Here is a 26,011-nt window from a genome sequence, read left to right as displayed (position 1 = left end):
CCCACTTCCCCAGCCAATTTCCGCCCAATCTCATTGTTAAATTCAGACATTAAAGCCTATGCCAAGGTGCTTGCAAAGAGACTCAATAAGTTTCTCCCTTCCTTAATTTCTTCTGACCAGGCAGGTTTCATTCCCGGCAGGGAAGCACGGGATAATACCAACAAGGTAATTCAGTTGATATCCCATGCCCAGGTCGAGGGGAGGCCTTTGGCTCTTTTCTCGACCGATGCAGAAAAAGCTTTTGACCGGGTAGATTGGCTTTTTCTCCGGCGGGTCATGAAGGCAATGAATTTCGGAGATCCTTTCATCAATATGGCTTTTGCCTTATACTCTGCACCGAACGCTAGAATTCGGATAAATAATACACTCTCCGATACCTTTTATATCACGAATGGTACCAGGCAGGGTTGTCCCCTGTCCCCCCTTCTTTTCGCCCTCTCTATCGAGGCGTTAGCACAAAAAGTGAGAGAGAATCCGGGTATCAGCGGGTTGCGGGTGGGTGACACGGAATTTAAACAAGCACTCTACGCGGACGATATCCTTTATACCCTTACCAATATTGAAACCTCGGTCCCAGAGTTGCTTGCCGAGTTAAAACAATATGGAGCACTCTCCAACTTTCACTTAAACTTATCTAAGTCAGAACTACTGAACATCAACTCTCCTCAGGAGCACATCCAGGCCCTATCCCGAAAACACCAAATACCCATAGCCTCCTCTAAAATAAAATATTTAGGGGTCTATCTGTCTGCAAACTCTTATGACCTTTACAAGAATAACTATCTTACTCTACAGAGGGAAATCATTATTGATTTGTCCTCCTGGAAAAATAAATTACTGTCCTGGCTAGGGAAAATAGGCCTAATTAAAATGAATATCTTACCTCGCATCTTGTACATCCTGCAAACTGTGCCTATTGCTCTGCCCAAAGATTTCCTCCCGCACTTACAGCGCACTATTGAACAGTTCATCTGGACGGGCGTAAAGCCGAGGGTCCCTAGAAGGACGCTATACCTCCCGCGGGAAAGGGGTGGGCTGGGGTTCCCAGATTTGGTAATGTACAGGCGGGCTATCCTACTGCAGAGGCTTGTTGAATGGTCGCGCAATGACACACAAAAGCAATGGGTCAGATTGGATGGAGATATTTTTAAGCTGCACAATATTGGCACCCTGGCCTGGATCCTCCCGTCCAAGCGCCCTACTTAAATAGATACCATCTGACACTAACAACTCTGCAGGAATGGGACAGATTGCTAGCCACCACTTCCCATATCTCCTCTGTTCCCTCCCCTATGATTCCAATAATTGAAAATCCTGATATCCCATATCATGTCCTTGGGACCCGCCTGGGCACATATTACAGCTTACGTGACGGGATCTTACACTTTGCTATGCATGGGGGCAAACTTCGTGCACAGCTGGATATGTCAGAGCGATATGGGGCTCTTTTCTCTTCGTGGCTCCGGTATCACCAGCTGTCACATTTCCTTGTACACCACAGACATAGGGAAAGATTTATTAGGGACCTAACTCCATTTGAGCAGCTTTGTACAAACGATACACCCCCTAGGAAATTGATATCAAAACTATATAAACTATTACTTATACCCCCGGACACTCAGCTCCCCTCATACACGCTAGCATGGCATAAGGATCTCAATGACACTATTGAGGAGGATGATTGGCTTAGATCATTTATTCTTGCGAAGCGTTCCTCGGTCTCCGCAACTGTCCAGGAAATACACCTAAAATTGCTTACCAGATGGTACTACACTCCGGTAAGACTACACATATACTTCCCATCAGCAAGCCCCTATTGCTGGAGGGGTTGTGGCGAACAGGGCTCTCTTATCCACATATGGTGGTCCTGTCCCCTACTGAGGACTTTTTGGCTGGCGGTGATCGAAACCATGTCCCGTAAATTGAAAATCACGATCCCTGATACCCCTGAAACACTACTTTTACTGCGGCTTCCTAAGATCAAAAATGACCAAGACAGGGCTCTTCTCCTGATTATGATCACAGGCGCTAAGCGACTTATTCCACGAAAGTGGAAATCTAACCAGATCCCTTCTCTGGACGAATGGTCTGCCTCAGTGGATGATCTACTGAAATTAGAAAGGCTTCATTTCTCCAAAATCAATCAACTGACGATTCATGAGATGATGCTTGCGACATGGAGGGATGCTCCGCTGTGAGACCTTCCTCAACCCCTGACTGCCCTTTATATGACACTTCCAAATGTAGACTTTGGTTTCGGTGGTTGCTGACCATGTAGACCCCCCACCCATTCTTTTTTTTTTTTTTTTTTTTTTTTTTCTCTCCCCCCTCCCAGCCCTTGGATGAAACGTCCCCCTTTCTGTTTCCCTTTCCTTATCCTTCTCCGAACTATGTTTCTGTCTTCCTTTCTTTTCTTCTAGTGTGAATCTTTACATACTTATAATCACCAAGCTTTATTACACCGAGGGGATACTGTACTAAACGTGAACTTTTGTTTTGGAATTTCTCTCTCTCGGCTTTATTGATGTTTAGAAGTATAACTTTACAGTTTTGCTCAAGTTATGAATATCATCTATAAGTACCCAAGGACAATCTTTATTATGTTTATGGTTCTACACTTTATTTTATTATACTGTGACCTTTATTTATTGAGCGACAAGACATGTCATGTGATTCCTTATTATTTTTCTTTTTGTATACTTCTTATTGTTTCTTAATAAAGCTGGTTTGAAAAAAAAAAAAAAAAAAAAAAAAAAAAAAAATAATTGTATATTGCAAAGTTGTTTCCCTCCATGTAATTAAAGTTTATAATAATATATTGTGGTATCTAATGTCTCTATAAGCAATAAAATGAAGTTGTAAACCGTACCTCCATTCCCTACTAGGTATGTGTACTTCAGTCTATCCAGGGCTTACAGCCATATACGACAGTATGCAGTTGACATGAAAATGTAAATATGCAGAGGAAGGTAACATTTTACCTACTTTTATTGCCTAAAGTACGTATTAAATGTTATACACAGACCTATTAAAATACAGTATAATAAATTTATCCATTAAGAGCAATGTATATTTTGTAGTTAAATATCACTTCAAAACATCCTCATGATGATTAAATTTCATAGAATCTATTTGTATATGTACAGCTGAGATGAGGGTCATAACTTACGGCAAATAGGTTAGTCAAAATTAAATTTAATGATTCCGATAGAACCTGAAATTTTAAGCAACTTTCTAATTTACTCCCATCATCAAATTTTCTTTGTTCTCTTGCTATCTTTATTTTTTGAAAAGCTAAAATCTAAGCTTAGAAGCCGGGCCATTTTTGGTTCAGCACCATGGATAACGCTTGGTGATTTGTGTCTAAATGTAGTCATCCAATAAGCAAGCGCTACCCAGGTGGTGAACCAAAATTGGGCCGGCTCCTAAACTTACTTTCCAGCTTTTTTAAAAAAAAAAAAAAAAAGATACCAAGAGAAAAAAGAAAAATTGATAATGGAAGTAAATTAGAAAGTTGCTTAAAATTGCATGCTCTATGTGAATCATGAAAGTTTAATTTTGACTAGACTATCTCTTTAACCCTGCACACAATTATTTATGTAACATTCAAACATGGTATTATATACAATATGTCACACATTTATCCAGATCATACTGATTGATTGTAAACATACCCTATATATGTTTTTGTTGTTCTTCCTTCTCCAGTGAATACGCATCTGGACGCCAAAATATCACCAGGGCTGACCTCAAGTGAGTGTTCTACAGGATAAAATGACTGAGGACAGAAACATAATGTATAGGCTTTGATTATTTTATTCCCTAATAAAAAAATGAAATCGCTTTAGAGAAAGTTAACATTCCCATATCCTTCAACCTGCGGTATCGCAAGTGCAGGCTTTTTGTTACTAATACAATGTTAGCATTCATTTACCATCATATTGTATTAATCATAATATTTGTATTAAAGTAGAATATGTCATTAATTTAATATCATATTGTACTAATAACAATATGTTTACATTTAAAAAAACAAAGCAAATAAAATAGAGTATACATTTGTTGTTTCTACTGACCGGGGAGGTGAAATATTTACATAAATATGGAGTATATTCCAGTCTACTCTTTTTTGTACAGGTTACACAGTGATATAACCCTAGTTTAATCTAAAATAATTCAAATTCATCAGAAAAAAAACTAAATGATGCTTACCTGATCATTTTCTTTTCTTCTGAGGGGGAGAGTCCACAGCTGCATTCATTACTTTTAGGAAATACAGAACCTGACCACCAGGAGAAGGCAGACACACCCCAGCCAAAGGCTTAAATACCTCCCCCACTTCCCTCATCCCACAGTCATTCTGCTGAGGGAACAAGGAACAGTAAAAAAGGTGCCAGAGGAATAAAAAAACAAAAATACAGCTGCCGCATAGATTAACGCGGACGGGGAGCTGTGGACTCTCCCGTCAGAAGAAAAGAAAATGATCAGGAATTTAAGTTTTTCTTCTTAAATGGGAAGAGTCCACAGCTGCATTCATTACTTTTGGGAAAACAATACCCAAGCTAGAGGACACTGAATGCAAAACGGGCAGGTACAAGAGGCGGCCCCTGATGATGGCACCACAGCCTGAAATCACCCAAACCCCGACAAAAAAAAACTGCTTCACCAGAAGCAGAAGGATCAAACAAAAAATGGAAAGGACCAAGTAACTGCCCATTAGTTAAAACCAGCAAGGCCCTTGCTAGAGACTGCCCAGAATCACTAGACTCAATCGAGCACAAAGGCCTCCGAGGAGACAAAGTCCCGCAGGCTCCAAGCCCACACAGAAACGCACCCCCGACCCGAAGTAAGGAGGGACATCCCCATTCTCCCAGAAGGGAAGAAGAAGAAGAACTCAGATACGAGAGTCCAAAAGGAGACAAACAACTAGGGCAATAAAGAACTCCCGAGCGTAACTAAGGTTGCAACAGGACAAAACCCGCGTAGAGAACAAACGCTACTGACCGAGCAGAGAGAAGGGAGGAAAAATCCCAGACCTCAAGTAACGCCCCAATCCTGGAAACCTATAGGGACAAGATAGACCCCCTCCCATACACAGAGTGCAAACCCGCACTCAGGATAGAGCAACCGCGGAATAAAAAAAACATAATTTATGCTTACCTGATAAATGTATTTCTCTTGTAGTGTGTTCAGTCCACGGGTCATCCATTACTTATGGGATATATTCTCCTTCCCAACAGGAAGTTGCAAGAGGATCACCCAAGCAGAGCTGCTATATAGCTCCTCCCCTCACATGTCATATCCAGTCATTCGACCGAAACAAGACGAGAAAGGAGAAACTATAGGGTGCAGTGGTGACTGGAGTTATAATTTAAAATATAGAACCTGCCTCAAAAAAGACAGGGCGGGCCGAGGACTGAACAAACTACAAGAGAAATAAATTTATCAGGTAAGCATAAATTATGTTTTCTCTTGTTAAGTGTGTTCAGTCCACGGGTCATCCATTACTTATGGGATACCAATACCAAAGCTAAAGTACACGGATGATGGGAGGGACAAGGCAGGAACATTAAACAGAAGGAACCACTGCCTGTAGAACCTTTCTCCCAAAAACAGCCTCCGAAGAAGCAAAAGTGTCAAATTTGGAAAATTTGGAAAAAGTATGAAGTGAAGACCAAGTTGCAGCCTTGCAAATCTGTTCAACAGAGGCCTCATTCTTAAAGGCCCAGGTGGAAGCCACAGCTCTAGTGGAATGAGCTGTAATTCTTTCAGGAGGCTGCTGTCCAGCAGTCTCATAGGCTAAACGTATTATGCTACGAAGCCAAAAAGAGAGAGAGGTAGCCGAGCCTTTTGACCTCTCCTCTGTCCAGAGTAAACGACAAACAGAGAAGAAGTTTGCCGAAAATCTTTAGTTGCCTGTAAGTAGAACTTCAGGGCACGGACCACGTCTAGATTATGCAAAAGACGTTCCTTCTTTGAAGAAGGATTAGGACATAATGATGGAACAACAATCTCTTGATTGATATTCCTGGTTTAGTACGCAGGACTACCTTGTCTGAATGAAAGATCAGATAAGGGGAATCACAATGTAAGGCAGATAACTCAGAGACTCTTCGAGCCGAGGAAATAGCCATCAAAAACAGAACTTTCCAAGATAAAAGTTTAATATCAATGGAATGAAGGGGTTCAAACGGAACACCCTGAAGAACTTTAAGAACCAAGTTTAAGCTCCAAGGAGGAGCAACAGTTTTAAACACAGGCTTAATTCTAGTCAAAGCCTGACAAAAGGCCTGGACGTCTGGATTCTCTGCCAGACGCTTGTGTAAAAGAATAGACAGAGCAGAAATCTGTCCCTTTAGTGAACTAGCGGATAAGCTAGTAGCGGAATCCTAACCTTACTCCATGAGTAACTCTTGGATTCACACCAGTATAAATATTTACGCCATATCTTATGGTAAATTTTTCTGGTAACAGGTTTCCGAGCCTGTATTAATGTATCAATAACCGAATCCGAAAACTCACGCTTTGATAGAATCAAGCGTTCAATTTCCAAGCAGTCAGCCTCAGAGAAATTAGGTTTGGATGGTTGAAAGGACCCTGAATTAGAAGGTCCTGCCTCAGGGGTAGAGACCATGGTGGACAGGATGACATGTCCACTAGGTCTGCATACCAGGTCCTGTGTGGCCACGCAGGCGCTATCAGAATCACCGATGCTCTCTCCTGTTTGATCCTGGCAATCAGTCGAGGTAGCAACAGAAAAGGTGGAAACACATAAGCTATGTTGAAAACCCAAGGGGCTGCTAGTGCATCTACCAGCACCGCTCCCGGGTCCCTGGATCCGTAACAAGGAAGCTTGGCGTTCTGGCGAGATGCCATGAGATCCAGATCCGGTTTGCCCCAACAACGAATCAGTTGAGCAAATACCTCCGGGTGAAGTTCCCACTCCCCCGGATGAAAAGTCTGGCGACTTAGAAAATCCGCCTCCCAGTTCTCCACGCCTGGGATGTAGATCGCTGACAGGTGGCAAGAGTGAGACTCTGCCCAGCGAATTATCTTCGAGACTTCCAACATCGCTAGGGAACTCCTGGTTCCCCCTTGATGATTGATGTAAGCCACAGTCGTGATATTGTCCGACTGAAATCTGATGAACCTCAGTGTTGCTAACTGAGGCCAAGCTAGAAGAGCATTGAATATTGCTCTTAATTCTAGAATGTTTATCAGGAGGAGTTTCTCCTCCTGAGTCCACGATCCCTGAGCCTTCAGGGAGTTCCAGACTGCTCCCCAGCCTAGTAGGCTGGCATCTGTTGTTACAATCGTCCAATCTGGTCTGCGAAAGGTCATTCCTTTGGACAGATGAACCCGTGACAACCACCAGAGAAGAGAATCTCTGGTCTCCTGGTCCAGATTTAGCAAAGGGGACAGATCTGAGTAATCCCCGTTCCATTGACTTAGCATGCATAGTTGCAGCGGTCTGAGATGTAGTCGCGCAAATGGCACTATGTCCATTGCCGCGACCATTAAGCCGATTACTTCCATGCACTGAGCTACTGATGGGCTTGGAATGGAGTGAAGGACACGGCAAGCATTGAGAATCTTTGATAACCTGGACTCCATGAGGTAAATCTTCATCTCTACAGAATCTATAAGAGTCCCTAGAAAAGGAACCCTTGTGAGTGGTAACAGAACTCTTTTCCACGTTCACTTTCCACCCATGCGACCTCAGAAATGCTAGAACTCTCTCTGTATGAGGCATTTTGAAAACTTGACGCTTGTATCAGAATATCGTCTAGGTACGGAGCCACCGCTATGCCTCGTGGTCTTAGTACCGCCAGAAGTGAGCCCAGAACCGTTGTAAAAATTCTCGGGGCCGTAGCTAACCCGAAGGGAAGAGCTACAAACTGGTAATGCCTGTCTAGAAAGACAAACCTTAGGTACCGATAATGATCTTTGTGAATCGGTATGTGAAGGTAGGCATCCTTTAAGTCCACTGTGGTCATATATTGACCCTCTTGGATCGTGGGTAGGATGGTCCGAATGGTTTCCATCTTGAAATATGGAACCCTTAGGAATTTGTTTAAGATTTTTAAGTCTAAGATTGGTCTGAAGGTTCCCTCTTTTTTGGGAACCACAAACAGATTTCAATAAAACCCTTGCCCTTGTTCCGTTCGCGGAACTGGGTGGATCACTCCCATCACTAAGAGGTCTTGTACACATTGTAGAAATGCCTCTTTCTTTACTAGGTTTGTTGATAACCTTGACAGATGAAACCTCCCTTGTGGAGGAGAAGTTTTGAAATACAGAAGGTATCCCTGAGATATAATCTCCAACGTCCAGGGATCCTGTACATCTCTTGCCCAAGCCTGGGCGAAGAGAGAAAGTCTGCCCCCCACTAGATCTGTCTCCGGAAAGGGGGCCCTGTCTTCATGCTGTCTTAGGGGCAGAAGTAGGCTTTCTGGCTCGCTTGCCCTTGTTCCATGACTGGTTGCCTTTCCAACCCTGTCTGTAACGAGCAGTAGTTCCTTCCTGTTTTGGAACGGATGAAGTTGATGCTGCTCCTGCCTTGAAATTACGAAAGGCACGAAAATTAGACTGTTTGGCCTTTGATTTGGCCCTGTACTGAGGAAGGGTGTGGCCCTTACCTCCAGTAATGTCAGCAATAATTTCCTTCAAGCCGGGCCCGAATAAGGTCTGCCCTTTGAAAGGAATGTTCAGAAGTTTAGACTTAGAAGTTACATCTGCTGACCAGGATTTAAGCCATAGCGCTCTGCGCGCCTGTATGGCGAATCCGGAATTCTTAGCCGTAAGTTTGGTTAAATGCACTAAGGCATCCGAAACAAACGCATTAGCCAGCTTAAGGGTTCTAAGCTTGCTCAAAGACTCATCCAATGGTGCTGTGCGAATCGCCTCTTCCAGAGACTCAAACCAGAATGCCGCTGCAGCAGTGACAGGCGCAATGCATGCAAGAGGCTGTAATATAAAACCTTGTTGAACAAACATTTTCTTAAGGTAACCCTCTAATTTTTTATCCATTGGATCTGAGAAAGCACAGCTATCCTCCACCGGGATAGTGGTACGCTTGGCTAAAGTAGAAACTGCTCCTTCCACCTTAGGGACCGTCTGCCATAAGTCTCGTGTGGTGGCGTCTATAGGGAACATTTTTCTAAATATCGGAGGAGGGGAAAAAGGCACACCGGGTCTATCCCACTCCTTGCTAATAATCTCTGTAAGCCTTTTTGGTATAGGAAAAACGTCAGTACACACCGGTACTGCATAGTATTTATCCAGCCTACATAATTTCTCTGGGATGGCCACCGTGTCACAATCATTCAGAGCCGCTAACACCTCCCCTAGCAACACGCGGAGGTTCTCAAGCTTAAATTTAAAATTTCTGAATCCGGTCTCCCCGAATCGGAACCGTCACCCACAGAATGAAGCTCTCCGTCCTCATGTTCTGCAAATTGTGACGCAGTATCAGACATGGCTCTCGTGTCATCGGCGCGCTCTGTCCTTAACCCAGAGCTGTCGCGCTTGCCTCTTAACTCGGGCATATTGTATAATACTTCTTTCATAACATTAGCCATATCATGTAAAGTGATTTGTAAGGGCCTTGATGTACTTGGCGCCTCAATCTCACGCACCTCCCGAGCGGGAGACGAAGGTACTGACACGTGAGGAGAGTTAGACGGCATAACTTCCCCCTCGTTGTCTGGTGATAATTTCTTTATCGGTACAGATTGACTTTTATTTAAAGTAATATCAATACAATTGGTACACATATTTCTATTGGGCTCCACATCGGCTTTTGAACATAATGAACAAGCAGATTCCTCTGTATCAGACATGTTTAAACAGACTAGCAATGAAGCTAGCAAGCTTGGAAATTACTTTCAATAAGTTTACAAGCAATATAAAAAACGCTGCAGCGCTTTTAAAAACACAGTTGAATAACAAAGAACTAATTCAGTTATAGTTAACAAATCTTAACGGTAAATGTACTAATTAGCAGAGGATTGCACCCATTAGCAAAAGGATGATTAACCCCTCAATACCCCAAAACGGATATCAAATTAAGATTTAACGCTTTTATCACAGTCAAACACACTGTCACAGGTCTGCTGTGACCGATTACCTCCCTCAAAAACGAATTTTGAAGACCCCTGAGCTCTCTAGAGACGTCCTGGATCAAGGAGGAAGAAGCAGAAAGACTGTGCTAGAATTTTAACTGCGCAACAAGGCGCTAAAAAAGGCCCCTCCCACTCATATTACAACAGTGGGAGACCTGATATAACGGTTTCTATGCAGAAAAATACGTTAGCCATGTGGAAAAAAAATCATGCCCAAAAGGATTTATCACCAAAGTACCTCACAAAACGAACAAAATGCCAGTAAACGTTTTAAAAACAAACTTTTTTAATGTCATGCAAAGTTATCACTAAGCCTGCTACCAGTCGCTTCCAGATAAGGCTTAAGCATTATTTCAGTATTAACAGTATTTTCTCAGTCAAATTCTAGTCCATAGAAAATAACTTGACTGCGCATACATTTATCAGCCTGATACCAGTCGCTATTACTGCATTTAAGGCTGTACTTACATCATATGGGTAACAGCAGTGTTTTCTTAGTCAATTCCATTCCCAGAAAATATTGTACTGCACATACCTCATATGCGGGGGACCCCGCATGCTATTCCCATTTTCTGAAGTTACCCCACTCCTCAGAATGTCGAGAACAGCCAGTGGATCTTAGTTACGCCTGCTAAGATCACAGAAAACGCAGGCAGATTCTTCTTCCAAATACTGCCTGAGATAGAAAAAACAGCACACTCCGGTGCCATTTAAAATAACAAACTTTTGATTGAAGAATAATTAAGTAAAAACCCCAACTCCTCTCGCGACCTCCTTCTTTGTTGAGGGTTGCAAGAGAATGACTGGGTATGACATGTGAGGGGAGGAGCTATATAGCAGCTCTGCTTGGGTGATCCTCTTGCAACTTCCTGTTGGGAAAGAGAATATATCCCATAAGTAATGGATGACCCGTGGACTGAACACACTTAAAACAAGAGAAAAAGAAGAACCGAGAGCCGCAAAAAAAAAGCACCATAATATCTAATTATGCTCCAAATGAAGACACAGGCTTCCCTCTGCAAAAGAGGTCTAAGCAGACGTTGCACCAGGACTCTCCCAGAGGAAAAACTCAGAAAAAAAGAAGTGCAGAACAACTCCCTCCCAGAAAGACAGGGAGGACAGAATAGCACCCAAAACCAGCAGAGAAACACCACAAAAAACCTCTTACCTAAAGAAGGCCCACACGATCTATCGATGATACGCGGTCAAAGCTCAACAGGGCAGTCAGATCCCTGACCCCCACTTTCGAGGTAACGGCTGGCAATGTCCGAAAGGACAAGGGAATTAAAAGTTCCCCGCCAAGACCCTCAGGAATTAAAAGGAGGGGATCCATACCCCCCCAGGACGAGCTCAGGTTCCAGAATCCAGACACAGCTCCCTTCCTAATAGAAGGGACATTTCCAAAAAAGGAGGAAACCCCATACCGAAACTACAGAAACGACGTGACACCAGAATCCAACCCTTCACATGACATCCTGCATACAAGGCAGGGAGGACCCCACTGAACAGAGGAAGAAAAAGACCTCCGGGGCACCAGGCGGATACTGTGGTATGCCCAGTCCTCCCCCAAAAGGAGGGGAAACGCAAACATAACCACTCACCCGCCCACAGGCATGGAGTGTAAAGCTGTAGATGGACGTCAAAAGGACAATACCGATTGATAGGAATCATCCGGCTACTACAGCCGGCCCAGAAAAATTCCAATACTCTGTTAAGAGAAAGAAACCCTGCTGAAGAGGCAAGAGGTCATTTCGGAACCAGAAAACTGGGCCGTCCAGATCCATCTAAGAGATCAGGACACAGAAAAAAACCAAAACGTCCAGTCAAAGACAAGGATTAGGGCCATAAAACCGGACACCCGGAGCCGGCTTTAAACTAATAACCCCTGAGGAACCCTCAGGTTACCCCATCCGGAGAAGACCTTGCACCATAGGTGATGCAATCATAGCCACATCCAAGGGACCTTGGACACTGAACGTTCAACATAAGTATCCCAGATACAGGGAGCTTAACCCCTAAAGGCTCAAGGGACAATAAGTCTAAAGACTAAGGTAAAAACTTACAAGAGAACAGCGCTCAAAACCTAGAATCTAGATTGAGAAGATTATTAGTCTCCAAAGATCCTCTCAGGATCAACCTCCGGAAGCCCCTACAGCTCAAGGAATTTACGAATGAACGAGCATCCCAACTCCTGACAAGCGACAGAGCACTCATCCAGTACTAACCATGCCCGACCCAGCTTAGCTTCCGAGATCAGACGAGCTCAGGCACATTTAGGGTGGTGTGGCCATAGTCACTGCAACACCTAGCAGGGGCAACCACAGGAAAAAGACGACACAATCTCCAGAGCTCCAAGAAATTCTAAGCAACCAAGATACCGTAGGGGAAAATAAAAGGGCCAAAAACCCGATCTTCCAGAAAACAGATGACTAGAAACCAACCCCAATGAAGGGGAAAAAGCAGCACAGCAACCTCGACCCCTTAAGGAAGAGGTATCGCCGCCAAGGATTCATAAAGGACAATCCAAGAAAAAGAATACCAATAGAGGAGACGAGAATCACCACCTAACCTGGTACCCCTGAGTTCCAAGAGTCATCTGAACTGCCAACCGCATCGGGAAGGAGAAACTCTAGCTCTGAGGCCCAAAGACCTCCAGAACCCCCAAAGTAAGCCCTAGCAGGATCCGATCTCGGTAACCCTGCCAACATCAGGAACAGGGCATTGAGGACTGACAACAATCCCCTCTGATGCCCCACCCAAAGGATAAACGAGGACCAGCCTGACATCTAGGAACGAAAAGCCTCCTATAACATGTAAAATCAAGAAAAACAAACTCCTCACCAGAGTGAGCAAACTTGGCACCCCAATCGGGCCAGCCGGTTATAACGGGCAACACATGGTTGATATAGACCTCAAGGAACAGAAAAGCTAGTGCCCGACCAGGACCAGCCTGATGCATAGGGCACCCAAGAACTGCCCAATGCCACAGAAAAGTCGAAGCCCTAGTAGGGATGGACAAAATAAACGATAGATATAACAATGTCCTAACACTTATTATTTAACTTCCGCAGAAAAGCTGAAGCGACCACAAAATCACTAGGATCAAATTCCAGAAGAAAAGCTTTCCAAAAAGAAAGTTCTACGTGCGCCTTGCGGGATATGGAATTCTCAGGAGCGGATGACTAGGCGGACTCTATGTTCCCTGATTCGGGAGAAAAGAGCACTCTAAAGCGGCATTCGGAACATAACTGATGGGCATGGATTACCCGGCCCTATTTCAAATTATACACAAGAAGTAAAATCTTAAAATTGAGACATCAGTCTCCACAAAATCAGAATCCTCCATAACTTGTGATTAAAATTATGGATAAAAAATAAACAACATCTTACACCCCCCATGGCTGGGGCACTCACCACCTCCTATGACCCAGACAATTAGAGAAAGACTGTCTCCATCACCACACGGTAAAGGATATGGAAATGGAGAACAGAAAACGTGACCACGCCCGGTCACAAAGGTGCATCGTGCAGGCCAAAGAAAAGCGCCCCAGTGCACAAGGACTGCGCAGCCTGGTAAAAAAGGCCAGTATGTTCCGAAATAGCCACGAGCCCAAGCATCACTACACATTAGCAGAAAGAATCACAAACATGATTAAAGTCCCCCCTTAATTCCATAAAAGGAGTCCCACTGAGACCTTGACTTATTCATGTGTATTACATTCTCATATTGAAAGTAAAATGAAACAATCTTACCGGAATCTACGCCATGGAACAGGAACATGGCCCTTCAAGTGTGACAGATATTAGCATTGCTTCTGACATGGACTTGAGTGAAGAAAGCAGGCAGTGAAACTCGTCAACGCCGATTGCCTATGGAGCTGTTAATATGAGTCGAGATCGTTTCGCAGAAATACTCTCCCGGAATCTCCGGACTGTAACTTTCATCCATGCTCTCACTGAGATGCTGACAGGACTTCTTAAAAACTCCAGTCCCATTCCGAAAAGTACTACTCCCCATAAGACACTAAACAAAATCTTCCCACACTTCTCTGCCAAACTCCTGTGAAGAAAGGCAAAGAATGACTGGGGGGGATGAGGGAAGTGGGGGACGTATTTAAACCTTTGGCTGGGGTGTCTTTGCCTCCTCCTAGTGGCCAGGTTCTGTATTTCCCAAAAGTAATAAATGCAGCTGTGGACTCTCCCCATTTAAGAAGAAAAAAACATTTTCTAATCATGCAAATGTCAATGTAGTTTTCATCATTTATTTTTCCTATGATTACTGTAATGTAACTCTGAAAACTCCAAACACACAGCCCAGAGAGAAGGCAGGAGTGTATTCTGTGAAATGAAGAATCCTGACACCCCTACATGCTGCATGCGATTGGTTGATATGTGCAACCTGTAATAATTTGCAGCAAAGAAAAATATAAATAATATTCAGGAGGCTTTTAAAAGGGTCTGTGCCTAGACTGCAAAACAAAGAAAAAAATCTCTGATAAAACTACAGTTTTAAAATATTATCATCATCATTTGTGTAGAGCTTCAACAGATTCTGCAGCAAAATAACCATAGGTATAGTATGTAAAGGTAGCTTTTATAAGAAGAATATGGATAGAAAGCCCTGCCAAGAGTTGCACTGTTGCAAATTGCCTTACATGAAGGTGATCTAAAGCAGTGTTTTCCAAACGTTGTCCTCAAGTACCCCCAACAGGCCAGGTTTTCATTATAGCTGAACCAGTGAACAGGTGAAGTAATTAGCTGATCAGTAACACCATGGTTACTAACCTGCTCTCACCCATCAGTTGATTATTTCACCGGGGCACTGGTTCAGCTATAATGAAACCTAGCCTGTTGACGGTACTTCAGGACCACAGTTGAGAAACTATTATCTACAGGACAGCTGGGCTTGCAGGCTTACATACTTAATCAAAAACATGTATATGGTATGCAGATCATTTGCATAATTTCTAAAACAAAAAACATAAATTATGCTTACCTGTTAATTTCATTTCCATCTGTGGGAGGAGAGTCCACTGCTTCATTCATTACTAGTGAGAATTTAGAACCTGGCCACCAGGAGGAGGCAAAGACACCCCAGCCAAAGGCTTAAATACCTCCCCCCACTCCCCTCATCCCCCAGTCATTCTGCCAAGGGAACAAGGAACAGTAGGAGAAATATAAGGGTATAAATGGTACCAGAATATTAATAAATTTAGGTCCACCCAATGGAGAAACGGGCGGGTGCATTGGACTCTCCTCCAACAGATGGAAATGAAATTATCAGGTAAGAATAATTTATGTTTTCCATCTTAATGGGAGGAGAGTCCACTGCTTCATTCATTACTTGTGGGAACAAATACCCAAGCTCTAGAAGAAACTGAATGAAAAAAAAACAGGCAGGGTAAAAGGAGGCGAAACCAAAACTGAGGGCACCACAGCCTGCAGAACCTTTCTACCAAAAGCTGCTTCCGCCGAAGCAAAAACGTCAAATTTATAAATTTTGCAAAAGTATGTAAGGAAGACCAAGTGGCCGCCTTACAAATCTGCTCCATAGAAGCTTCATTCTTAAAGGTCCAAGAAGAGGCCACAGCTCTAGTCGAGCATCTCTGAGGAGGCTTGTTTCCCGCTGTCTCATATGCCAGACAGATCATACTCAACCAAAAAGATAGAGAAGTGGCAGAGGCTCTTTGTCCCCTGCTCTTCCCTGAATACACAACAAATAAGGACGAAGTATGTCTGAACTCCTTTGTGGCCTGAAGGTAAAACTTCAACGCCCGAACCACGTCCAGATTATGAAGTAACCTCTTCTTCTAAGAAAAAGGGTTAGGACACGAAGGAACAACTATTTTCTGATTGATGTTACGTCTCAACACAACCTTGGGAAGGAATCCCAATCCAGTGCGAAGAACAGCCTTGTCGGCATGAAAAACCAAGTAGGGAGGCTCACATTGCAAGGCCGCCAACTCAGAGACTGTGCGCGCTGATGCAATAGCAAGTAATAACAGGACTTTCCATGAAAGAACCTTAATGTCAAGTGCATGCATAGGCTCAAACGGAGCACTCTGCATGACGTTAAGAACCAAGTTTAAGCTCCAAGGAGGAGCCGGATTCCTGAAAACAGGCCTGATTCTAATCAGAGCCTGAACAAAGGACTGAATGTCAGGAAGCTCTGCATGCTTCTTATGCAACAGTACAGATAAAGCCGAGATCTGTCCCCTTAGGGAACTGGCGGCAAGAGCCTTATTCAGACCGTCCTGGAGAAAGGCCAAAATCCTGAATACCCTGACCTTATGCCAGGGATATCCTCGTTCCTCACACCAGGACAAGTAGGTCCTCAACACCTTGGGGTAGATACGTCGAGTGACCGGTTTCCTGGCCTGAACAAGTGTGTTAATCACTTTTTCCAATGGGAGACAGGGCTGTTCTTTTTAAAGCGCACAATTTTAAAGTTTTACTATGGCTAGGAATAAAGCGAATTGCCAAACTGCATAAGCCGACCAGTTACACAGCTCCCGGTACACTCTGTATTTTACCCCGGGGTTATTTACCCCCATTCACTCTGATGTTATTTGTCTTTAATCTTTATGCTCCAAGCAACTGTTTTTTTGACAAGATTCAAATAAATAAACTACACTGCATTGCAACCCCCTCTGTGCTCCTCCTTTCTTTTCGTCTGGGTTGCTGTGGCCACAGAGTGAGCACTTTAGGGGTGTCAGCCTTACTGCAAGGGCCTTCATACTGCCACAACGCCACAAGCAACGAGGTATCAGGAGATACGGAATACGCCGCCATAGGAGGCGGTCTCCCAGGCACCACTTTCAGCAGGAGGCGGAAACCCATAGTACCCGAGGACAGAGCGTCTCCTTCATGAAGTAGGAGGTGGGTGTCTCAGCGTAAACTGTGCATACATTTTTGAACTTGATGTCATAAAGGCACATGTTGACATACAGTATCCTCCTTACATCTGTTATCCTGTGGGGAGAGGGGAAATCTCTACAGGTCTCATCTATACCTGCATTGCTTTGTGAGCCACTTATCAAGGGACTACAGTCGTTTGTAAACAGTTGTTGGCACTTTTTGCTTACTTATTGATTTGGCTCTGTGGCTTCATTAGGTTACCCACCGTTGCTTTTCTTTTCCCCTTGTTGACTTTATTCACTTTTTCCGAAAATCCTCTTTTGGCTAAGACTAGTCTTTCAATCTCCACGCAATCTGCCACAGAGAATCTAGATTATATTAGATTAGAATCTAGAAAGGACCTTGAACCAGCAGATCCCTGTGACAAGGTATCTTCCACGGCGGAGATGACAATATCGCCACCAGATCTGCAAACCACATCCTCTGCGGCTACGACGGAGCAATCAGAATAGCCCAGGCTTGCACCTGCTTGATCCGGGCCACTACCCGAGGTAGAATAGGTAACGGTGGAAATATGTAAATTAGGTTGAAGTCCCAGGGTACTGCCAAGGCATCTATCAGTTCCGCCTGGGGATCCCTGGATCACGCCCCGTTATCTGGGTAGTTTGCAATTGAGTCTGGATGCCATGAGATCTATCTCCGGCGTCCCCCATCTGCTGCAAATTTCTGCGAACATCTCGGAATGGAGGGATCATTACCCTGGATGAAACATCTGTCTGCTCAGAAAATCCGCTTCCCAGTTGTCCACACCCGGAATGTGGATCGCTGAGAGCAAACAATTGTGAGTCTCCGCCCACTCCAGAACCCAAGATACTTCCCTCATGGCTAGGGAACTCCCCCACCCCCATGTGAAATATCTTCATGGCTGAAGAATCTATTATCGTACCCAGGAATTCCACCCTGTTGCTGGGGACCAATTAACTCTTTCCTTCGTTTATCTTCCACCTGTGGGACCGAAGGAGAAGAGCTCTCGAGTGATCCTCCGCAAGACTGTAGGACAGAGGCTGGACCAGGATATCGTCCAAATAAGGTGCAACTGCAATTCCTCTGGCTTTCCTCTGGCCCAGAACCTTTGTGAAGACTCTTGGGGCAGTCGCCATACCAAACGGAAGGGCCACAAACTGGAAGTGCTGGTCCAGGAAGGCAAATCTTAGAAACCTGAAGTGATCCTTGTGGATTGGAACGTAAAGGTAAGCGTCCTTCAGGTTTATAGTAGTCATGAATTGCCCCTCTTGAACCAGGTGCAAAACTGACCTGATCGTCATCTTGAACGACGGAACTGACAAAAATGTTTGAATAATACCCCAGGCCTCTTTCTGCCGGAGGAACTGGGACGATTACTCCAAGAGATCCCTCACACACTCCAGGAAGGCGTCTCTCTTTTCTGGTCTTGAAGATACGTCTATAACGTCTTCTCCAGGCCTCCGCAAAAAGAGATAGTCTGCCCCCCTACATGATCTGAAGACGGACCGGGGGTCGCCCCTTCATGTCGACTTTGATTCGGCGGGCTTCTTATTCTGTTTGGACTTGTTCCAAGAGTTAGCTGGCTTCCAAGATCCCTTGGAGTGCTGCGACTTTGCGGCAGGCTCCCTTAGGTTTAGCCTTCTTATCCTGAGGCAAGAAGGCAACCTTTCCACCCGTGACCGTAGATATGATATAATCCAGGACCGGGCCAAACAAAACCTTCCCCTTGAATGGGAGGGAAAGCAAGCAAGACTTAGAAGTCATGTTTTAGACCATGACTTTAGCCACAGAGCCCTGGGGGCTAAAACAGAAAAACCTGACGTCTTAGCATTTAGGCGAATAATCTGCATGTTAGCATCACAAATTAATGAATGTGCCACTATTAAGGCCTTGATTCATTCTAGAATGTCATCGAGAGGTGTTTCCATCTCGACCATAGCTGATAGAGCGTCACACCAGTAGGTAGCCGCACCAGCCACTGCAGCGACCGCCGCCGGTTGAAAAACGAACCCCGTAAGCTGGAACATTTTCCGCAGCATGGACTCCATCTTTTTATCCATGGGTTCCTTGAAAGAGGAGCTATCCGCTAGCAAGATAGTCGTTCTCTTAGCAAGCGTGAAGTTAGCCCCATCCACCTTAGGGACAGTTCCCCACAGTTCAAGCTGTGCGTCCAGAACGGGGAAAAGCTTTTTAAAAGAAGAAAAGGGGGAAAAGGGCGAACCAAGTTTCTCCCACTCATTCTTAATAATGTTAGCCATCTTGACTGGAACCCGGGAAGGACTGGGGCACTACCCTGTCCTCATAAACCCTATCTAGTTTAGGGATCAAAGGTTCCTCCGGTAGTTTTGGTTCCGGAACCTCCAACGTAGCAAGCACATCTTTCAGCAGAAACCTCAAATGCTCCATCTTAAATTTGAAATCTGGCTCCTCCGCGGACGGAGGCCTAGACGTAGCAGATTCCGACCCAGAAGCAACATCCTCTGATAGGTCGAAGTCATCCTCCTCAGCGGATAATCTGTCCGAGACATCCAGCGGAGTTGAAGACCCCTGAGACGGATAGCAGTGCCGTACCTTCTGCTTAGTATGGCAAGGCATCGCATTAATGGCCGCAGAAACAGCTGTCTGTAATTGATTGGCGAAGTCTGGAGGCCATAGGACCCCTCCCGCAGGAGGATTTGTAAGGCTCTGGGGAACTGCTTGTGTAATTGGAGATGATTGCAGGGAATGCACCTCACGGGCCGGGAGCCCTCAGAGGTGGACGGCTCAGTCATACTAAAATGCCTTATTCTTTTTGGAAATATCAATATTGTCAAAGCATGTGGAACAGAGTTGCGTAGGTGGTTCGACTGGAACCTCCTCACAATATACACAGTTAATAGGTTTCGATAAAGAGGGAGTATTCTCTAACATATCAGAGTCCTCCATAGCTTGCGCCTTTATTACGGACTTGATCAAAAATAAATGGCACCTTTATATCCCAATGGCCGGGGCACTCACCACCTCCTATGACCCAGACAACAAGAAACAGCTTTCGTCTCCTTCGAACGCAGGTCGAGAAAGAGGAAGTTGCAGAGGCCACACCCGGTCACATGCAGTTCCTTGCAGGACCGCCCCTGCACTCGAAAGAATGACGCCAAAAAAGCCCGCCCCTGTGACGAAAGGCAAAGAATGACTGGGGGATGTATTTAAGCCTTTGGCTGGGTTGTCTTTGCCTCCTCCTGGTGGCCAGGTTCTAAATTCCCACACGTAATAAATGAAGCAGTGGACTCTCCTCCCATTACGATGGAAATAATAAAAAAATCATTTAAAACACACATCACAAGTGAGTGCGAACAAAACAAATAAAATAATTACGACAAATATGTTTAATAGAACATAAGATTTGATAAATAGGTACATTGACCTAATTTACATTCAACAGTCTATACATGGATAGATTAAAGTTCTCTTGATCATTATGAGTCTGATCATATTGTTGTGGCTCTATTTAAAAACATGACCCATAATTTTGCTTAAGTCATGAGTCAAATGATAAACATTGTTAACCTACACAACTGAATAAATTAGAGTGGTAATGTAGTCATTATTTAAGACTATTTTTAAAAGGACATTAAACACTTTGAGATGGTAAAATAAAACGATAAATCGTATATATTAAAAAATTCTGCAATATACTTTCATTACTTATTTTGTCCCTTTTTCTTGTAATTCTATTCTAAAATTGTAAGCTTTTCAGTTCCTGTTAGAAGTGGAAATGCAGAACACCGTTATATTCCACACAGCCATTGGCTGCACACTAGTGACTTATTTATCATTGTTCCTAATTGGCCACAACAGAGAAGGTAACCTAAGTTACAACATGGCAGCTTCTATTGTTTTATAGACACTAAAACTTTACACTTATTATGTCAACATTTAAACAGCTAATGAAACTTTAAAAAATACATCTACATGTTATTCTCAGACTAATCTTTTCTTTGAAAGCATCATACTATCTAGAATTTATTTAGTGTTTAATGTCCCTTTAAGACTCAAACTAACATTTTTTAAGACATGTTTAAGGAAAGACATGATTTAAAGGGATACAAAACTCCAAAAAATATTTTGTCATTCAGACAGATCATACCATTTTTAAAAAAACTTTGCTTTGTTCCCATGATATTCTATGTGTAAAGAGATATCTAGGTAAGCATCTGGAGCACTACATGTCAGGGAATAGTGCTTACATCCCTGGTTTTCAACAAAAGATACCAAGAGAATAAAGAAAAAATGATAATAGAAGTAAATTAGAAATCACATCCTCTACCTGAATCATGAACATGCTCTATCTAAATCATGAAAGGAAAATTTTGAGTTTCACATCCCTTTAAAGAGACACTGAACCCCAATTTTTTCTTTCGCGATTCAGATTGAGCATGCAATTTGAAGCAACTTTCTAATTTACTCCTATTATCAAATTTTCTTCATTCTCTTAGTATCTTTATTTGAAAAGCAAGAATGTAAGTATAGAAGCCGGACCATTTTTGGTGAACAACCTGGGTTGTTCTTACTGATTGGTGGATACATTCACCCACCAATAAACAAGTGCTGTTCAGGGTACTAAACCAAAAATCGCCTGGCTCCTTAGCTTAGACGCCTTCTTTTTCAAATAAAGATAGCAAGAGAACGAAAAAAAATTAATAGAAATTAGAAAGTTGCTTAAAATTGCATGCTCGATCTGAATCATAAAAGTTTATTTTTGGACGAGACTATTTTGTTTTATGATACAATTGCATGCTCTATCTGAATCATAAAATATTTTTGACAAAAATGAACTAACCTGTGGTAATTGAGGGCTTTGTCTACCAATTAAACTCCACTTGCCATTTCTGACTCTGAATCCACTTACGACTTGACCTAAAACATAAAAAGTGGACAGTAAGGTGACCGAAACCCCCCCTCAAAAAAGATTCTCAATACAAGCAATTTTAGAACAATTACAGTTAAAGTGATAGTTAATCCTAGCATTTCTGAAACGCTATGATTTACCAGTGCAACAAATAAAGGGGACTTTATTTGTTCTAATGGTAAATCCTAGAGTGTCAGAAATGCTAGAATTTACTATCACTTAAATGTGAACGTCTGTAAATTGGTTAAAATCCTTACCTAAACTATGAGTGTGAACTCTGTAAGCGAATGGATGCATTGTAGGATTTCTGTACACACAGGCAACATCAGAATTAACAGCTGTAAGACAATAACAAATTAGTTATATGTTAAAGACAAAGATGTTAGATTCCACTGAAATTAACAAAGAATGTCAAAAGTATAAGCTACTTATACAATAAAAAAATATCTAAACATATTTTTATGCATATAATTCTTCCTGTAGATCATTTTTGTTCAAACCTATTTTATAGCTAACATCACTCTCTATCTTAGGTTTCCAACATGAAATATAAGATAAAGTAATGATCTGTTTCAATCCACTTAGCCGCTTGTGTCAGCTAAGTGAAACACTCTGCAAAATGGTTAGCATTTTTCCATATAAGATAGTCTTAGTCACTTTCATCTTTTTTATTTTTATATTGTATGGACAAAATGCTCAAATCCCAGTCACAGCAAATTCAACTAAAATGTAACCATACCCTGTCTTATCTAATAAAACCATATCCCAGACATGAAAATGTAACAACACCTCTGATAAACATGAACATCTCACAACCATACAACATGGGGGGGGCGATTTGAGTGTCTTACTATTAACTGGAAGAAAATATACATGGTGCAAAATTACACATAGGGGCCGATTTATCAAAGCTTCAACTGATAATATGCTGGAATCTCGCGTCAAATTAGACGCAAAGTTGATCCGCCTCAATTAACAAAGCGTCAAGATCGTCAAATGTTGAAATGTGTGACGTAATATAAGCTCCCGCGATATCAACTTGCTTGCATCATTCCAGATGTTTCAAATTCACATTCGACTCTATTTGACCCTCTTCCCAATTAATCAAACATTCAACAGGTACGCTCGCGTCTATTCCACTGCAGCGTACCTCACATTCAAACAGCCACCATTGAGGCCGCAAATGCCATAGAAATCAATGGGAGTCTGAAAACACTGAAAGGTTATGTTCGATACTGCAAGAGAATTAAACATATTACATAATAAAAGTACTTATGGATTATGTTACATCTTTGTCTCTCATTACAAAGCAAGGGGACAATATTATTGCTTCAAATTTGGCGCACTAGTAGATATAGGAATAACAATGAAATAAATACATTACATAATATAGCTAACTTCCTTTTTTGGATAAATCTATTTTCACTATGCATGTAATACAAGTCCCACTTTGCACCAAATTTGACGCAAACTCAAACAACCCACAAACCAGTGAAGTTTTCCACCACTTTTGATTGGGATATGCATAATCACATGATTTATGACGGCATCAGCCAATCTGATTGAAATATACATTTTATAATATCACTAACGAATAAAATTGCTCAATACTTGTGTCATTGATCACTCATCAGAAGTTGTAAGTGCCATTTGTTATATTGTGTATTATGTACTGTATATGTGAAATTAGTATTAAAGTTAAACATTGATGACATTAGGACACCAATATTTTAGACAATGATTTTAAATATCGAATGATGTTTGATTCAATGTAATCTTAAACTGATAGCTCAAAGGTATAGTCTACCTAACATTAAACTGTCATGAATCTGATACAGCAGAAATTAAAAACATAATTTATGCTTACCTGATAAATTTATTTCTCTTGTAGTGTGTTCAGTCCACGGGTCATCCATTACTTATGGGATATATTCTCCTCCCCAACAGGAAGTTGCAAGAGGATCACCCAAGCAGAGCTGCTATATAGCTCCTCCCCTCACATGTCATATCCAGTCATTCGACCGAAACAAGACGAGAAAGGAGAAACTATAGGGTGCAGTGGTGACTGGAGTTATAATTTAAAATTTAGAACCTGTCTCAAATAGACAGGGCGGGCCGTGGACTGAACACACTACAAGAGAAATAAATTTATCAGGTAAGCATAAATTATGTTTTCTCTTGTTAAGTGTGTTCAGTCCATGGGTCATCCATTACTTATGGGATACCAATACCAAAGCTAAAGTACACGGATGATGGGAGGGACAAGGCAGGAACATTAAACAGAAGGAACCACTGCCTGTAGAACCTGTCTCCCAAAAACAGAAGCAAAAGTGTCAAATTTGTAAAATTTGGAAAAAGTATGAAGTGAAGACCAAGTTGCAGCCTTGCAGATCTGTTCAACAGAGGCCTCATTCTTAAAGGCCCAGGTGGAAGCCACAGCTCTAGTGGAATGAGCTGTAATTCTTTCAGGAGGCTGCTGTCCAGCAGTCTCATAGGCTAAGCGTATTATGCTACGAAGCCAAAAAGAGAGAGGGGTAGCCGAAGCCTTTTGACCTCTCTTCTGTCCAGAGTAAACGACAAACAGAAAAGAAGTTTGTTGAAAATCTTTAGTTGCCTGTAAGTAGAACTTCAGAGCACGGACCACGTCTAGATTATGCAAAAGACGTTCCTTCTTTGAGGAAGGATTAGGACATAAGGATGGAACCACAATCTCTTGATTGATATTCTTGTTAGAAACAACCGTAGGTAAAAACCCAGGTTTAGTACGCAGGACTACCTTGTCTGAATGAAAGATCAGGTAAGGAGAATCACAATGTAAGGCAGATAACTCAGACTCTGCGAGCCGAGGAAATAGCCATCAAAAACAGAACTTTCCAAGATAGAAGCTTAATATCAATGGAATGAAGGGGTTCAAACGGAACACCCTGAAGAACTTTAAGAACCAAGTTTAAGCTCCACGGAGGAGCAACAGCTTTAAACACAGGCTTAATCCTAGCCAAGGCCTGACAAAAAGCCTGGACGTCTGGATTCTCTGCCAGACGTTTGTGTAAAAGAATAGACAGAGCAGAAATCTGTCCCTTCAGTGAACTAGCGGATAAGCCCTTTTCTAAACCTTCTTGTAGAAAAGACAATATCCTAGGAATCCTAACCTTACTCCATGAGTAACTCTTGGATTCACACCAATATAAATATTTACGCCATATCTTGTGGTAAATTTTTCTGGTAACAGGTTTCCGAGCCTGTATTAATGTATCAATAACCGAATCCGAAAACCCACGCTTTGATAGAATCAAGCGTTCAATTTCCAAGCAGTCAGCCTCAGAGAAATTAGGTTTGGATGGTTGAAAGGACCCTGAATTAGAAGGTCCTGCCTCAGGGGTAGAGACCATGGTGGACAGGACGACATGTCCACTAGGTCTGCATACCAGGTCCTGCGTGGCCACGCAGGCGCTATCAGAATCACCGATGCTCTCTCCTGTTTGATCCTGGCAATCAGTCGAGGTAGCAACGGAAAAGGTGGAAACACATAAGCTATGTTGAAAACCCAAGGGGCTGCTAGCGCATCTACCAGCACCGCTCCCGGGTCCCTGGACCTGGATCCGTAACAAGGAAGCTTGGCGTTCTGGCGAGATGCCATGAGATCCAGATCCGGTTTGCCCCAACGATGAATCAGTTGGGCAAATACCTCCGAGTGAAGTTCCCACTCCCCTGGATGAAAAGTCTGGCGACTTAAGAAATCCGCCTCCCAGTTCTCCACGCCTGGGATGTAGATCGCTGACAGGTGGCAAGAGTGAGACTCTGCCCAGCGAATGATCTTCGAGACTTTCAACATCGCTAGGGAACTCCTGGTTCCCCCTTGATGATTGATGTAAGCCACAGTCGTGATGTTGTCAGACTGAAATCTGATGAACCTCAGTGTTGCCAACTGAGGCCAAGCTAGAAGAGCATTGAATATTGCTCTCAATTCTAGAATGTTTATTGGGAGGAGTTTCTCCTCCTGAGTCCACGATCCCTGAGCCTTCAGGGAGTTCCAGACTGCTCCCCAGCCTAGTAGGCTGGCATCTGTTGTTACAATCGTCCAATCTGGTCTGCGAAAAGTCATTCCTTTGGACAGATG

General features: G+C 42.9%; 1 protein-coding gene across 4 annotated transcripts in view; it reads right to left on the bottom strand.

The window, feature by feature from the left end:
• The window catches only part of PAM (peptidylglycine alpha-amidating monooxygenase), a 405,645-nt gene that overhangs the window by 168,753 nt on the left and 210,881 nt on the right, over positions 1 to 26,011 (bottom strand). For all 4 annotated transcript variants that reach the window (XM_053701521.1, XM_053701518.1, XM_053701520.1 and 1 more), the window contains exons 10-12: positions 22,152 to 22,232; positions 21,826 to 21,902; positions 3,675 to 3,778 (exon numbers count right to left, since the gene is read on the bottom strand). In XM_053701521.1, coding sequence (XP_053557496.1) covers positions 3,675 to 3,778; positions 21,826 to 21,902; positions 22,152 to 22,232 — 262 coding nt within the window. The remainder of the gene's footprint in view (positions 1 to 3,674; positions 3,779 to 21,825; positions 21,903 to 22,151; positions 22,233 to 26,011) is intronic.

Source organism: Bombina bombina, chromosome 2 (assembly GCF_027579735.1).
Source record: "Bombina bombina isolate aBomBom1 chromosome 2, aBomBom1.pri, whole genome shotgun sequence".
Lineage (NCBI taxonomy): Eukaryota > Metazoa > Chordata > Amphibia > Anura > Bombinatoridae > Bombina > Bombina bombina.
Note: the sequence above shows the minus strand (reverse complement) of the source record. Positions and strands in the feature narration are given on the sequence as shown.